This window comes from Acipenser ruthenus, chromosome 2, assembly GCF_902713425.1.
Source record: "Acipenser ruthenus chromosome 2, fAciRut3.2 maternal haplotype, whole genome shotgun sequence".
Taxonomy (NCBI): domain Eukaryota; kingdom Metazoa; phylum Chordata; class Actinopteri; order Acipenseriformes; family Acipenseridae; genus Acipenser; species Acipenser ruthenus.
The window spans coordinates 110,611,539-110,629,020 of NC_081190.1; the positions used below are offsets into that span (position 1 = coordinate 110,611,539).

Consider the following 17,482-nt stretch of genomic DNA (forward strand, 5'->3'; position numbering starts at 1 on the left):
TACTTACTGCAGTGTACTGAGTTTCTGTAATCCTTAAAGATAGCAGCCAAGAATCACGTTCAAGAGAATAAAGTCTTGCAGCACTTAAAATATCCAGCACTACTTTTATGTATGTATGTATGTATGTATGTATGTATGTATGTATGTATTTATTTTAATCAGAACTACTCAGTGCTTTCGTCACTGATACCCACTTCCTTAGATATTCTTGTAGCGTTTTAGGCATTCATTGGGTGAAACATACAGTAGCTTGGTGTCTTCAAATATCTCTGCAGGATTTTCCCGCACTGAAAGTTGCAGATATGCGGGAGCAACTTGGAAAATGTGCGATTCCCACAGTCCTGCGCTGAAATTCAAGCCCAGATTAGATATATAACATGCCACTGTTTTAGATATAACATGCCACTGTTTTAGATATAACATGCTACTGTATTATATATATATGCAGTGCACTCTGTTTATAAGAATCACTGATATAAGAATCAACCGCATATAGTGATCAAAACCACTGGGACAAAATCATTCCTATACCAACCAATGAAATACTCTGCTTGTAAGAATCAAGCAATCCGCTTAATAGAATCATTTCAGGGCAAACTGACTACATGTAATCCGGTACTGTATCAAGTACAATGGCGAGTAAAGCCAGTAAAGCTGTTTTTGAATTTGATAACATCTCGCACGATTAAGCACGTACGCAGTGTGGATCGTGCAATGATGCAGAAAACACTGGACACGTTTGTAATCAAACAGTGACTGCACCACTGCATTGTGCAGGTATGGTTTTTGTGTTCTCTTTTAGTGAAACCCGGGACGGATGTGATTCTTATAAACGGAGTGCACTGTAACATGACTGTATTAGATGTATAACATGCCACTGTGTTAACATGCCACTGTGTTAGATATATAACATGCTACTGTATTAGATATACTGTATAACATGCCACTGTGTGTTCTATATGTATTATGTGTTTAATATTAAATAGAGAAATAGGACTTTTTTGTGCCATTCCAGATTTTATTGTAATCTTAACTGTAATTACACCGCTACTGAATTTGGCAAACCACAGAGATGAAAAACACTTGAGCCCAGTTAAGATTACAGTAAAACCTGGAACGACTTAAACGTAGTTTTGAACTGGTGGTTATTTGGAGGAGTAGTATACCTACGTAGAGTATGTGGTGACACATTTCTCCATTCTTGGATGCTGTACCAGTTCTCAATGGTTGGTTGCGATTGAGTATTTTATAATTTATACTAATATTTAATATTTCGAGTAATCGCTGCTTGAATTGCAATGAAACCCATTGTACCTGCTGCGTGAACTGCTTTTCAAAATGTCTTTTGCTTTGTCTTTGTCTTTCAGCACTGCGAAGTACAACGTTCTAACATTCCTCCCGAGGTTCCTTTATTCCCAGTTCAGAAGGGCAGCAAATTCATTTTTCCTTTTCATTGCACTTCTCCAGGTAAGCTGGGCTGACTGATCAAGCAGAGTCAATAGAACACATTCAAGAACACATTTAATACCTTCATGTACCACACTGCTTACTTAACACTATTGGAGCAGCCAGCCACACATCCTGAAGTCAAATAATGAGTTAAAATGTTTTTTAAGAATGCATTTTTATGTTTCATCCTAACTAAACAAACCTACATTTAGTGGTTATTATATGCAGTCTCAGTATTTACCTGAAATGATTGAGCACTGTATTCATTTTTAATTCATTTGTTTGGTCATTTTGTAAACAATGTGGCTGTCTCTGTTCCCGTTTAAAGTTACATCAAATCCAGGATTCTGGAAGCAGTTGCTGCTTCACAATAAAGTCATATTTTAAAGCTTTACCTGAGTTGTTCAAGGAGTCCTGTTTTTATGAATAAAACAAAAGTATATATATTTGTAGAATAGTTTCATTAATGCCGTAATAATAGTATTAGTAGTAATAATAATAATAATAATAATAATAATGAATAGTTGTTAAATAACTATATTAAAGCTTTCTGAATAGGGCCCAACATGTAACTTGAAGTTCTTTGTTGAGAATGACTAATGACAAGCTGAACAGCTAATTGTCATTTAGCATTTATCTCGCTGGCTTGGAAATCCAGTGGTGAAATGCATGCCACTGGTACTGTTGTGAGTGTTCTGTTTTCCAGTTCTTTTGAAATGTTATTAATTTTACATATTCTTTTATTTAATTACAGCAAATTCCTGATGTTTCACCGACTGGTCGATACACCACCCTGGTTCCACTATTATTTATCCTTTTTGTAGCAGCATTAAAAGAGTTCATCGAAGACCTTGTAAGTGTACAGTCTTATTTAGTTATTTTAGTGTAAAACGTCACATTGCAATGTAATTCAGAACCCATTTGAATATCTGCACTCTGGTATAGGAGTCCTGTAATAACACGTTTCAACAGGTAAGTATGGTTTATTGTAGGTTCTAGGCTCCTCATGGCTTCTTTTCTAAACAAACTGGTTCGTTTGCAGTATTTCTTGGAATATTTACATTACAACATTTACAAAGTGGCATACTTTTTTTTTTTTTTTTTTTTGGATAGCTTCTGATAGAGCAGGAACCACCAGAGGCGGGGGTTATGAGTTTAAATGCTTTAAAGTTGTTTCTAGAGAGTCCAGGTGCACATAAACTCTAATCACAAACTGTGTGGATTTAATATTTGGGATCCATGCAATTTAACTCAGACTTGTCTGCTTATCTAGTAGCTTGCTAAGTTTGTAGCCCCTATTTGGGATTTGGTTTGGCTTTGTTGCATGATGTCAAAAAACAGCCTTTCTTTTGGCAGTTTGTTTCCTGTGAATTATTTATGAATGCTTTGGTTGTTGATAATCCTGGCATGGTGATTTGTCTGTGAACATATTGGTATTCAAACATCCACTAATCCAGTTTTGTTCAGTTTCATGTCAATTATGTAGTTGCCTTGCAGTACACTCATTATATCCTCATTATTCAACTGAACATGCCAGGTTACATAAATTAGACTGCTGTCTGAATAGATCAAAACAGGGTTGTCAGTTCAATATATTGTCCCTCTGTCTTGGCGTGCATAGCACAGGTTGTGCTATCTCTAAAAGTTTCCCTTCCCGCTCCAGTTTAGGCCCATTTATATAAAAAAGTTTACAAACGAGAGGAGGCCTTTCAGCCCATTTTGCTTCTTTGGTTGTTAGTAGCTTATTGATCCGAGAATCTCATCAAGCAGCTTCTTGAAGGATCCCAGGGTGTCAGCTTCAACAACATTACTGGGGAGTTGGTTCCAGACCCTCACAATTCTCTGTGTAAAATGTGCCTTCTATTTTGTTCTGTTCTGAATGCCCCTTTATCTAATCTCCATTTGTGACCCTTGGTCCTTGTTTCTTTTTTCAGGTCAAAAAAGTCCCATGGGTCGACATTGTCTATACCTTTTAGAATTTTGAATGCTTGAATCAGATCACTGCGTAGTCTTCTTTGTTCAAGACTGAATAAATTCAATTCTTTTAGCCTGTCTGCATACGACATGCCTTTTAAACCCGGGATAATTCTGGTTGCTCTTCTTTGCACTCTTTCTAGAGCAGCAATATCCTTTTTGTAACGAGGTGACCAGAACTGAACAAAATATTCTAGGTGAGGTCTTACTAATTTATTATTTATTTCTTAGCAGACGCCCTTATCCAGGGCGACTTACAATTGTTAGAAGATATCACATTATTTTTACATGCAATTACCCATTTACACAGTTGGGTTTTTACTGGAGCAATCTAGGTAAAGTACCTTGCTCAAGGGTACAACAGCAGTGTCCCCCACTGGGGATTGAACCCACGACCCTCCGGTCAAGAGTCCAGAGCCCTGACCACTACTCCACACTGCTGCCCATTGCTAATGCATTGTAAAGTTTTAACATTACTTCCCTTGATTTAAATTCAACACTTCTCACAATATATCTGAGCATCTTGTTGGCCTTTTTTATAGCTTCCCCACATTGTCTAGATGAAGACATTTCTGAGTCAACATAAACTCCTAGGTCTTTTTCATAGATTCCTTCTTCAATTTCAGTATCACCCATATGATATTTATAATGCACATTTTTATTGCCTGCGTGCAATATAGAATGATAGTAACTTCCTGGCTCTTGTAGTCGGGTAAGTGACATGTGCTTAACTGCAAATTGGGTTCATTTAGAAAGCATTATTATCTTGACATGGGTGACAGCCTTTGGGAACATGGTACTTAATGATGGTACTGGCTATTGGAGCATGTCCTATATAGTGAAGAAACCATTTAGAATAGACTGATGCAAACCATATACAATCCAATTTACTACAGTTAAAGCAAATGGATTTTGTAGTATAAAGAAAACACAAAGACCTTTATTTTTTATTTTTTTACAGCTGAAAATTGTATCTGACAAAGCGTTCTAGCAAGGTTTAATTGAAATGCTAGCAGTGTTTCACTTCACACCTTTACAGAAAAAGCTCAGAAGTTTAGTGCCTTCTACCCTGGAGTGGCTACAGCAGAAATATACTGAGGTGTCTGAGCTCTGTAGCACAGTCATTATCTCCTCAATTATCCATGTGCAAATGTGATTAAAAACATTAATCTTCTATGTGGACATTATTGAATTCTGCTGACAGGAACCTGAATTGGTTCTTGGGTGTGGATGAATTACCTAGATTCAAAGGGGTGTTTAGCCTACTGCTTGGTCTTTGTGCAAATACAGTATCTGTGAGCAGATCAGTTTGGTTTTTATTAAGAGAGCTTCATTTACTGTGCATTTATTGAAATTAGTTTTGTTTGTATTATTATAGTGACAGGCTATAATAAACCAGCATACGAAACGAGAACTGTTTGAATGTTTTCTGTTGGCCTGGCAGCAGGCCTAAGTTTGAGCTTTAGTTTTTTTGCTGACATAAATCTACGTGACATTTTAAATTAGAGGTGTTTCCTCATCAGAAGCTATTTTTAAAATGTTGCCAGACATTGTCACTTGAAGCTAGCATGTGGATAAAATCATTTCCTTTTCAAAAATCATGTGCTGCAGTCTACTTAGAGGTGAGCTGCATGTGATATGCCACTTCCACCAGAGCGCAACAGCAGTGGGGGTACCAGGAAAATACAAAATTAAAATGTCTCAATACATTGTTTTATTGTTTCTACATTGTCTAATTGTGTAAAACATTAGTATGATGTGATGCAATAACACTGAATTCAGCTTATTTGTCACTTAAAAAATGCAGCATTAGGAGGCTGTGTGGTCCAGACAGTCCCTGGTTCAAGTCCCGACTCAGCCACTGACTCACTGTGTGACCCTGAGCAAGTCACTCAACCTCCTTGTTTTTCTTGTCTTTCGGGTGAGACGTTGTTGTAAGTGACTCTACAGCTGATGCATAGTTCACACACCCTAGTGTTTGTAAGTCGCCTCGGATAATCTGCTAAATAAACAAATACTATTAGTGTAATAATGGTATGTACCACTCCCTTGGCTGCACATGCTAATAGGTCAAATAAAAATGTATTATTATTATTATTATTATTATTATTATTATTATTATTATTATTATTATTATTATTATTATTATTATTATTATTATTTATGCTTTATAAATAAAATTAAAAGGTAATGTTGAGTGTACTGTCATTTGCTTGAGCATTACTAGAACCTACTGATCACTTTAATACATTGCATCTGAAAGGTTGTAAAAGTAATTCATGGTCTTTACCAGTTTCAGCACCCTGGTCAGTCCCTGCACTGCATACAATGATTACAGTACAAATTGGTATGTACTGTATGGTGGGATTTGGGTCAGCCTGCCCACCCACCATGATATTGTCTTGTGTTTTAGGAACTGAACTTTTCCAGCAGAGGACTTATGGCTGGTTTCACTGACCTTGATTAGCACTAATCTTGAACTACCTGTTGTTACTTTGGGTGTATGATTTTGTTTGATATTTAAGATCTGAATGTTCGGGGGATCGACAGAAAAAGAAAAACATGCTATTTTCTCATTAGGGTTTATGGGACGCATCTGATTTAAACAGAACAAGCCTGCAAAATTGTTAAAATTGTTCTGGAGTTTAGCTGCCCATTCCTCAAGGTTAACTACTTCTAATTTCATCTGGGATGTTCAGAATGGAAATGCAGAGAAATCTGTTCTCAAGAATGACTGAGTCAAACTTCTCAGCTGAGAATATACTTAATAACTATCTGCTAGGGGATGAAGCATTTGTATATTGCTGAACAAATATTGGTTTTCCATTTGGAAAACAAATTGCATGCTACGTATGATTCTTGCAAGGTAATACAGACACGGGTCCTCTGGTTCTCAAATGAATAAACAACATGTATTTAGAGACTAGTTGTGCTTCAGCTAATCACTTAAAATGCACTACACATTGTTTCAGAACGGGGATTGCTGTTCGTTTCATGAAAATGCTTCATGTAAGCAGCCTCTCGTTGTGTTGTTTGTTTCTTTTTCACCTGGAGGGCCTGATTCAATTTAAAGGTCCTCACTGAAGAAGCAATTCTGAAACCTTCCTGCCGCGTTAAACCCTGACACCCTTTCTTTTGGTTTTAAAATCAATATTTTAAATCCACAATTGTGTTAACACATGCACCAGATGAATGCACTGTCCTATTGTCATATTATCCACTGCTGTCTTAGCATTCATTAACATTAAGCTAAAAAAAAAAAAAAAAAAAAAGTCAGTCTTGCACATTCTCTGTATTGTGGATCAGTTGTAACTGCAGTACTGTACTAATTATGTATCCTTTTGTTTCTTTTTTCTTCTACAGAAGCGGCATAAAGCTGATAGTGTTGTGAACAAAAAAGAAACTCAAGGTAGGGAAAGGCAAACGTGATTCGTAAGTGCTTTTGTGTGGTGACTGATCACACACCCAGCTGATCTGTGTGGGTTCCTGTGTTCCTGCCTGACAGCGCAATGCAAGTCTGTCAGGACATATTCCATAACATGTTGATTAGGCAAGTGAAAAGCTCAGTGGGTCATAAAATGAAAAGGAACATGACGGACGATTTAAAGTTTCTTCGTCAATGTGTTCAGGTTATATGCTGTACTCTACTATACACAAAGCTTAAACTCAAGATTTATTAAAAGGATAGATGAGTTAAATAAAGATTGATATCATGGAACTGAAGTCATACTCTTACTATTTCTGGACGTTTATTGCTTACACAACTTATACTGAATCCATCGGAGCACTCTCTAAATAACCATTAAAGCTGCGTGACTAGAACCCCAAGTAAACGTACTTTAAGAAAAAAAAAGGTTTGGAAGACATACTTTGGGTATGGTACGAGTTTCACATATTATTTTTTTTTTATATTACTACTTTTACCTTTTCTAACAGAAGCTCCTCCTGGTCTGTACTGAGTTGGCATCCAACCACTTCCAGCAACTGTAGTGGAACAGTTTATTACAGCCATGTTTCTATATTATATAAGCTTACTAAATATAAGAATATAATGGAATATATATATATTTTTTTGCTATTGATTGATTGTTTAAAAGTGACAAACATGAAAATTCTTTGCGCCTGTTTTTGTGTTTTAAGTGTTAAGAAATGGTGCTTGGGAGATCGTCCATTGGGAGAAGGTACGTAGCTTACTTTTAATGTTACTTTAATAATGCAGCTTTTCATATATTAGCCATGCCCTATCTACTGAACCGGTGCCTGGGGGTGAGGGAAGCAAAGCTTCTCAGGATTTTTTATATTTTGTACCCCGAAAACTGTGGTCAGAAATATTTTGCTGCCTTTTGTCTGAGAGGAAAATATAATCGTTGTACGTAGAGCACAGCTATAATTTATTCAAGCACTATTCTACCAATGCAGCTTGTTTACAAAAGAAGCCAGATATATCTGTAATTAGCGGCTGGATGAATCAGTTTGTCAAGAGTGCACTGCATGTAATTAGTAGTATTTTACATGGCAGGGATCTACAATATAGAAGACATTAATTTTTTATGGATGCTGCTGTATGTGCTCAGAGCCTTGTTTAATATGGTTCAGCTAGTTATGCTCCCCCCCCCCCCCCTCCCCCCCCCAATCACTAACAGATGCACTACTTGAATTTAGAGAAATGAGACTGGAGATGTAAAGGGGCTTGGTACATGTAATAAAGTCACCAGCAAAGGTAATTTAGTAATAGGGATGTAGATACTATCTTCACATGCAACAGTAGATAGTAAAGTTCTGTTTAGCTGCACATTAAGAAACATACTGCTGCAGTGTGCTGGCCTAATGACTATAAAAAAGAGAACTCCAATCAGTGCTTCTTTAGTGTGCAGCATGTTGATACTAGTATTATTCAGTATGCTAAAAGATTATGGCAGACATATGCTGATAAATATGTGTGTGACTGCCAATAATTCAGGTGTACAGTTTAACTGTATAATTGTCTGTGGTTTTTATTTATATTTGGGAAGTACTGTGTACTTCAGTCACAAAATCACCATATAGATTATAGATTGAGGGGCCCAGAATTGAATGCCAAGGCGTGTTCAACACACACCCTTGCCTTGAATATTACAGTTACAAGCACCAATGTAAGCAGTTTTTTTTTTTTTAAATGTTTGCGCCATTTATTATGTTACAGAAGTAGTTGGTATGCGTGCCACTTATTAACTTCATATTTGAGGATACCTTGTTATCTACTCCAATTCAAATCAATAAATTGATAAACACACACACACACACACACACACACATATATTACTGCAAAAGATCATGTTAACCAATGACTAGTTTGTTTCTTGCAGGTAGAGGTTGGAGATATAGTTAGAGTAAATGGCAAAGAGTACATACCTGCTGATACAATACTTCTGTCATCAAGGTAGAGAAGAACATTATTACAGTGTGTAGAGAATGATTTCTCTACCCTTCACTACTCTTTCTTGCAGCTCCAAGGAAATGGTTGCCTAACAGGAAAAAAAAGAACAAGGTTACTTTTTCAAAACCAAGAGTGTGTTTTAAAGCACATGCATTTTTAAATTAAACAATACAGAATATTGATACAAATTCAAAGATTAAAATCATTTTCCAATGAACTCCCAAAAAGTGGAAGTTAATGGGGGGAACTACAATTCATATTTTTGATAACCCTAATTTTTGTTGTCTGTTCGGCATTATCACTTCCTTGAGAGACAATTTATTACTTCATTTTTAATAGTAATTGACAGTAGAACCTCCTTTTTTTTTTAAATCCATTTTAGAATCAGGTCAGCCACATTTTCTATTTGGTGGTGCAGTATTTTACAATATATTTTTCTATTCTGTTATCTATCAAACAAAATATAGCAGGCATTGTGCTGTTGTGGGCATTTGGTGATTCTATTGTTTAATATACTCCTATTTAAATAAGAGTTTTTTACATACTAATCCAACATTTGAAGTAACCTGTTTTCTTCCACACTGTGCACGTTATGTTAATGTTTGTCTTTTTGATCTTCTTTAAATAAAAGTATGTGTGCTTTTAGAAAAAAAAATTTTTTTTTGCTTGATAATCATTAGATTCGTAGGTTGTAAAGCTTGCATGACCTGGTTTGAAATGGCGTTTGAAAAAAAAAAAAAAAAAAAAAACCTACTAGCGAATAATTTCTGTTGACAATGTCTGTTGCTGTCCTATGTAATCAAGTCTACATTTCTTTTTTGTTTTTTCCCCTCTTTGTCTGTCCTTCTTCCATACTATGTATTTGTTTGAAACTCACTTTCATATTGTGTTCTGATCCTTTACGTACTGGGATGTAATATAGGTGGCAGTGGGGGAGATAGTCAAAGCAACCAATGGGGAGCATCTCCCTGCTGATCTCGTCATTCTTTCATCAAGGTCAGATATAAGTGGTCGTCTAGGGCACATTACACCAGTGGGTCCTCAAGTACTACCCTAGAAAGACTAAGGGTGTTTCAAGCAGCATACTGAGATGGGTTGCTTATATGCCAGGACAAACGTGAACCCTAAAACATATCTTTTTACTAATACAGAAAGGGGCAGCTGTTAAATTTTTATGTTTAATGAAATTGCGAAGCTTTGAAGTAATTGTAACACAAGAGACACTGAAAAGGCAATGTTACAAAGTCTTGGTGGAAATGGCTAACTAAATTTATTATCCTGGAACATTTATTTATTTATTTAAAAATAATAAAATCAGAAGGCAGCTGTTAAATTAAACTGTTTCGCTGCTAAAGGTGCCTACAAAAGCTTGGCTGTATCTGACTGAAATGTTAAATGAATGAATAAAGAGTTTACTTCAAAATGAACAATAAGATCATTCTTTCTACTTGATACACTTAGTGGGTTTGACACTGTTTTGTCGAGGACCCACTGTTCTATAGTGGATGTTGCAGCCTCTTGTGTGCATGTGGTAAAGCTACTGCCATCACTCTCTGTGATGTGACACATGCATGTTGCTGTGGCAGCTCCTGTTCTTACTACCCGTTCTGCATCTGCGCTCCTGCTGGGTTTACCTTTTACTAATCACAGAGCTTACAGAGCACCACTCTGGTGCCACCGCATTGCTGTTCTGTTAATGATGTGATGTAGCGCTCTACTTTTTAATTGTGCTGTCTTCTCACTAGAGCTTTTTTGGATGTTTATTCCCTCAAGGTTAAATGTGCAAAACGTCCTTCTCTCTGTGCTTTGTTTGGTGAAAGTACTTTGTTTTATTTAAAAAAAAAAAAAAAAAATACAAAAAATAGTCACCCCAGACATCATAATGTTTGAGTGTCTAACTATTAATATGAAATGCCCATGTGTCAAATTCATTGCTATCGATAAGAATAACTGTTTTTATAGGACAACTAAATATGATTTTATTTCTTTTTTTGTGTGCTGAATGGTTACTTTTACAATTTATTTTAGACTATTTTAGGTGTAGTTTTTCTCGCTCTCTCTCTCCCTCTCTGAATTCACATTACAAAATAACTTAAAATATGATTAAAAATCGAGAACAAAGACAGAGTCCTGTAATTCAAATACAATAAAACAAAAAACTATTATCATAAAGTTATTTTTAATATCCCATATCATGCCCAATTAAATTGACTTTGGACAGCAATTAAGAACTTCATGGAATATTTTCAAGTTTAGTTGTCCTTAAATGTTTTTTGTGTGTCTATCATCAAATTTGTGTCAAGTTGTCTACCATTTTAATGAAGAATAATGCATACACTATAAAATTGCTTTTTTTGCATACCGAATTTGAAACTTTTGGCACTAAAGTAACGTGATTATGTTGCAGTATATTTTACCGTATTTAAACACTGGAGAAAATTGGGTATACAAAACAAGTAGCTGTCTGATGTAATAATTATCAACTTGAATATGAGGAGTATGCTACAGCATGCTCATTTTACCTTCTTGCCATCCTTACACAAGTTTGACTCTGATAAGATCCTATTACGTTAACGCTCATAAAAGTAAATGTCAGGTACTGTTTTTTTTTTTTTTTTTGTTCCCTGCACAATTGCATTACTGCAGTTGTTGGGGATCAAGATAGATGGGTATGTTCTCCTGCTGAATTCATGTCACTTTGTTTAATCAGTGAGCCCCAGGGTATGTGCTACATTGAAACATCAAACCTAGATGGAGAAACCAACCTAAAGATCAGACAGGTATGTTAGTTATGGCATGTCATGGGTCAACTGTTATGAATAATTTCAAATTCTGAATGTTTTTTTCAACTTATGTGATCTGAATATGTGTTTGTGTCAGTTTTTCATTGCGAGTACGTACAGTCCACTTAATAGTTTTAAATTACATACCCGTAAATGTGCTACTGTTTTTATTTGTGTAGACAAGAGGGTGCTAATCTTTTTGCTAGCTTTTCAAAATGTACTGTATGTATATTTTGTAATATTCTATTTGTAATAGGTCATGCATACGTTACGTTACTATATACGTTACTTGGGGGCGGGGGCAAATAATAAGATTATATAGCAGACCGTTAATACGTATGTAATCCAGTTATTTTAAAAATAACATCAACTTCAACAAGAATAGTTCAGTTTATAGGAACATTGGGCAGCAATGTGGAGTAGTGGTTAGGGCTCTGGACTCTTGACCGGAGGGTCGTGGGTTCAATCCCCGGTGGAGACACTGCTGCTGTACCCTTGAGCAAGGTACTTTTACCTTGATTGCTCCAGTAAAAACCCAACTGTATAAATGGGTAATTGTATGTAAAAATAATGTGATATCTTGTAAGTCGCCCTGGATAAGGGCGTCTGCTAAGAAATAAATTATTATTATTATTATTAACATTAAAGTAAAAATAAAAATGCTGTGTCTATATCCCCCTTTATTCCAAGTGTGTTCTTTTCAGGGCTTGCAGATAACATCGGAAATAAAAGATCTTGACAGTTTAACAAGACTTACTGGCCACATGGAATGTGAAAGCCCCAATCGGCATCTGTATGATTTTGTGGGCAACATAACAATCGACGGACACAGGTATGCACCACGTGCTACGAATGAACCACTCAAATGTGCCTAGCCTATTAACAGTGGCAGTTCTTTATTTCGCCTTTGCTAATTTGAAATGGTTTTGTTTTGAAAATGCTGGTTTAACATTTTGTTACCCAGACAGTCTGAAACATGCATCATTTGCCAAATTTCCACTTCTAGTGGTCTGAAAATATATATATATATATATGTATGTGTGTGTGTGTGTACATATATATATATATATATATATATATATATATATATATATATAGTGAGCTTCATAATTACATCACAGAGCACTGTACAGTTAAAAATAAGAACGTAGCATAAAGGAAATTGGTTAACCAAATTGATATGCGGAAATAAGTTTTGAAGCAGTAAAATTAAAGCAAGAGAAAATATTAAAGCCTGTTGAGCTTTTTTTATTTATTTTTTCACAAAGTAAAACTTCCTGTTCGTTTTTTGTTCCAGCACTGTTCCCCTGGGTCCAGATCAGATTCTGTTAAGAGGCGCTCAGCTGAGAAATACCCAGTGGATTCATGGAATAGTTGTCTACACAGGTCATGATACGAAACTGATGCAGGTGTGTCTTTACTGGAACTAAATGATATGCTGCAGCTTCTGAGTGCATTGGACCAATGCAGGAATGTCATTAACATTTCCTTTTACAAAGAAATTGCTCTAAAAAATGGAAGGTGGTTTTAACAGTGTCACTGCCAAGCCAGAACATCACTGTAGGCTAAACTTGTCTTTTGAAATTGAATTTTCTATATTTTCTATAATCTTAACATGATAGTAAGACCAAGAGTTGAAAGTGACCATTTAATTTCATGTCTATGTATAATAGCAGTTTTTGCGAACCAGTATTTGCACAGAGCACATTTCAAGCAGGTTAAGATGCATTTAAAACTTTTAACTGGGCATCATTCATAAAATCTTTATATCCTTTTATTATGACAAGTGGAATTTCTCCATGTTCATTGGGATTCAACTTCCTGTCAAAAATAGTGCATTGACAGAAAGCAGCCTGTCACTGAGCTGAATGAATGAGTGGAAGCAGAACTTCACTTTTTAATAAAAACCAGGACCTTAAAACAAAGAAAGACCAGAGCACTTGTCATACTGATTAGTGAAACTAATGGAGCTACAACTAGAGAATGCATCAAGTGTATTGGAGGTGTCGGTCGCCATTGATCGTACAGCATTGTATCCCCTCGGAAGACTTTGTACTGTACATTCATTGCACCCTGTAGTTACTGCTGAATTGTTCCTTGTGTACTGTATTTAGGCAAAAGAACATTTTAGCTTGTTTTAGGTTCTGATTTGATATTGGAAGTATGTGTAAATAAATTAGATCCACTTTGATTAACAGCATAATCTAAGCTTACTTACTTTTATTAATCTTGCCTTTGTTTCCCCCCCCTCAGAATTCTACAAGACCCCCCCTGAAGCTGTCAAACGTGGAAAGAATCACTAACATGCAGATTCTTATTTTATTTGGTTGTCTGCTCGGCATCTCCCTGGTCTGTGCAATTGGCCAAACTATATGGAAAGGGAAGCATGGTGATGGAGCTTGGTACATGGATTTAAACTGTAAGAACAAGCTATGAGCGAAACATATTTAAGGTGCTTCGCTATCGTTGTTAATGCATCTTTTTCACAAATCATCCTACAGACATACAATTCCTTAAATCTCAAAACTTGGCATGGGTAGTACCTAGATTTCTTGGTACCATTTTCTAACGTCTTCTGTAACTTCTGTGAAGATTTGCCATTTTTTTAAAAGGACATTTCCATGGACATCCTATACTGTAGCGAACTGCCTAAAATATAAATATTTAGTTAAATAGGGATGTTTTGAAGTACTTGTGTTTTGTTAGTGCAGTTATAAAATATGGATACATTTTACACAATAGCTATGTAACTCTTTTATGATTTTTTTTTGACAGCTGCAGGTAGCAACCCACTTTAAAGACTTGGCCATCTAAGCACTAACTGCATCTCTGCAAAGCTTGCTGTTAAGCATCTGTTTCATAGGAAGAAAGGGGTGGATCTCAAACCCGGACCAATGATAGGTTTTCAGCGACCAGTAGTTTAGACACTGTTGTTGAGGCTGGATTCAGTCATTCAGTCGCCAGCTTATGAATCAAATTTAATCAAATCCTCCAAATATTTCTCTTTTCAATGAGGAGCTCATCGAATGTTAAGACAAGATTTTGACCTATTTGTTATTGAAAGTGTGCATTGTGCTGGGGGGGGGGGGGTACCCTCCTGTGCTTGAAAGCAGATGAAATAATGTGGGTCATAAAGTAGCTTTTTTTTTTTCTTTGATTGCAAGTGCTGTAAAACTTTTTTTTCCATTAACAAGCCCCTGCTCAATCCCTATCCATGTAGTATTATTATATACGGTTATTTATGTGTAAACTGAGCCATTAGGAACCTTATAAACAATGACATGTCCATGATACATGCACTGTATAGAGACTGTACATGTTATATGTCGAGGGGCAATGTAATAAGCTTATAGTATATTTTGATTATTTAAACATATTGTACAGATTTTTGTATTTTTAATTTTTGGACTGAATGGAGAACTCTGGTCTCTGTTGTAATGTGGTGATACATATTGGAGCTTCACACTGCTTCAGGAATGTATATTACAGTACATGGTGCATTTGAGGCATTTCAGTTGTGTAGTAAAAGCAACATCACAGGGTAAAAGTTTAGTGGAGAATACTTATTTTTTTGTGGACTGATTTCATTTTTCTTAATTTTTTTTTTTGATCCACAGACGGTGGTGCTGGCAACTTTGGGTTGAATTTCCTGACCTTTATCATTCTCTTCAATAACCTCATCCCTATCAGCCTGTTGGTTACCCTAGAGGTCATTAAATTTATCCAAGCATTCTTCATAAATTGGGTGAGTGGGAAGTTCACTTTATGAGCAAAAAACACGTGTTCTCCTGATTTTGATGACAAGGCAGTTTTCTGAAGGTGTAACAACTACGTACATTGCAAATAACACGCACATCTTCTCATGCATCATGCCTCAGGAGACGTCTTTGTTAGTTCAGGTCACAAGTGAGGCACGATTGGCTTTCTGCTTTAGAGAGGCCCAGGACTAAATGGCAGGGCTGTCCATGCAACAAAGGATTCACGTTAACTGGAGTTATGCAGGGAATATCTCATGGCACCTTGTCAAATCCAACTGGTCCCACATTGAAATATATATATATATATATATATATATATATATATATATATATATATATATATATATATATATATATAAAATTAGAAACTTATTGTCTGGAGCTTGATGTTGTTTACATTATCGTCGATACACTGTGGTTTGAGTTTCAAGCTACATGTGCATATTTGAAGTGGATGGAAGCTGAAAATACTTTTTTAAACACATTTTTCTTATACCAATACAGTACGAGCATCATTTTAAAGCAACACTGTATTTATCTTAAGTATTACATTTCTAGAAATATATTTCAAGGGCAATTCTCATAAAATCTGCATTATGCCACGGCCACATTATGCTCTAGCTTTCAACGTTGCCTCTATGGCCGGTTGTACTAAAGGGATCTGATCCTGGAACAAGGCTCTGATCTGAGAGGAGCTTCAGTGCTCTTCGAAGACTAAAGCCATGGTTTCTAGTTCCATGACACAGAAGCAACTGAATAATATAGTTATTTGCCACACTCATCACTCAATGTATTGTTTAGAATGACTGCCGCAGGAATGTCTTTGGATCTTTTTATTAGACATACAAGGGATGCAATGTTTTGTTATACTTGTTTGTAACATATTTTATTATTTCAGATAGAATAATCCTCATACATGCCCCAGTTACAGAAACTATCCACCCCCACTTTTGAAACCAGCTACGCCACTGCTACTATGCACTGTACCACACTTCATAACTGAAACAGTATTGTAAAATTTGTAGTTACTTGACTACCATATACAGATCTTGTGCACTGCTTATCTCTGTAATGCTTTATTGTTTACACATAAACATGTCCCCCTCCCCAGCTGTTTAAGTAGTTTATTAATTCATTGTATATGAGTCCTCTGAAGTTTAAGGTGATTACTATTTTTTGCAGATAGTTATACAAGGCAAGTGCAGCACGCTCTGTAGCTCAAATTTAAGCAGCTTACTGCTCTGAGGGTCAGAGTTTAAGAGTAAAGATCTTGTCAACTGTGTAGAAATTCACTGCACTGGTCACGCCATCTTTTAATTGAGCTGACCTACAGTGTATACACTAAATAATAGCATGTGCTGCTAATTTATTATTCTTTTTTGTTTCTTCTTTCAGGATGTTGATATGCATTATGAGGTGACGAATACTCCTGCATGTGCGCGCACGTCCAACCTCAATGAAGAGCTTGGACAGGTGCGTCGGTATTGGTTTTGTTATACTTTTAGCTTTGCCCCCTATCTTTCTTTACTGAATTTTACAGACAAAAACTAGGATAGGATGCACAGGCCCTTTCTATTTCCAGAAAATATCCTTGACCGACCATCGTAATATTACGTGTTTATGTCTGCCATTGAGTCACTTAGGCCCAGATTTATAAATGGATTGCACATGTTTTACGACCGTAAAACGGGCGCTGAGGGTTCTGAATTCTTGGATGGGATTTATAAAACACACGCAATGACATAAACACGCAATTAAGCGTGATTTGCAGGGGCAATGTCTCTGTGTGCTTTAGCCCTTGATGCATATGTAATTCTGTATATGCATATGTAATTCTGTATATGCATATGTAATTCTGGGGCGTTTCTGAACAAAACCGCTAAAATTGGGAGGGGGTTTTGCAAATGAGGTATATTAAATATTCAGTCTAATTTATTAACACTGCCAGTAATTGCGGGCCTCGTATTTGCTTGATTACACTATGTAACACAATTTTTGTTCCTGGGTAGTAAGTGTTATTTCCTAATTGCTTATGCCTCAAAAGTATAGAAAATAGCTATTATTCCCCACAAACTTTGCTTTTGTGACCAGGACAGTGATAT

General features: G+C 36.1%; 1 protein-coding gene across 4 annotated transcripts in view; it reads left to right on the plus strand.

Moving 5' to 3' along the window:
• Window positions 1-17,482, plus strand: part of LOC117409170 (probable phospholipid-transporting ATPase IA) — a 121,705-nt gene that overhangs the window by 36,589 nt on the left and 67,634 nt on the right. For 2 of the 4 annotated variants that reach the window (XM_034910973.2, XM_034910979.2), the window contains exons 3-13: window positions 1,368-1,467; window positions 2,204-2,302; window positions 6,787-6,832; window positions 7,564-7,604; window positions 8,769-8,842; window positions 11,550-11,619; window positions 12,327-12,454; window positions 12,920-13,031; window positions 13,876-14,041; window positions 15,240-15,367; window positions 16,776-16,853. In XM_034910973.2, the coding sequence (XP_034766864.1) occupies window positions 1,368-1,467; window positions 2,204-2,302; window positions 6,787-6,832; window positions 7,564-7,604; window positions 8,769-8,842; window positions 11,550-11,619; window positions 12,327-12,454; window positions 12,920-13,031; window positions 13,876-14,041; window positions 15,240-15,367; window positions 16,776-16,853 (1,042 nt within the window). Of the gene's footprint in view, window positions 1-1,367; window positions 1,468-2,203; window positions 2,303-6,786; window positions 6,833-7,563; window positions 7,605-8,768; window positions 8,843-9,761; window positions 9,836-11,549; window positions 11,620-12,326; window positions 12,455-12,919; window positions 13,032-13,875; window positions 14,042-15,239; window positions 15,368-16,775; window positions 16,854-17,482 lie in introns of those variants that run through there. The other 2 variants (XM_034014798.3, XM_059006443.1) reach the window with 2 other exon arrangements.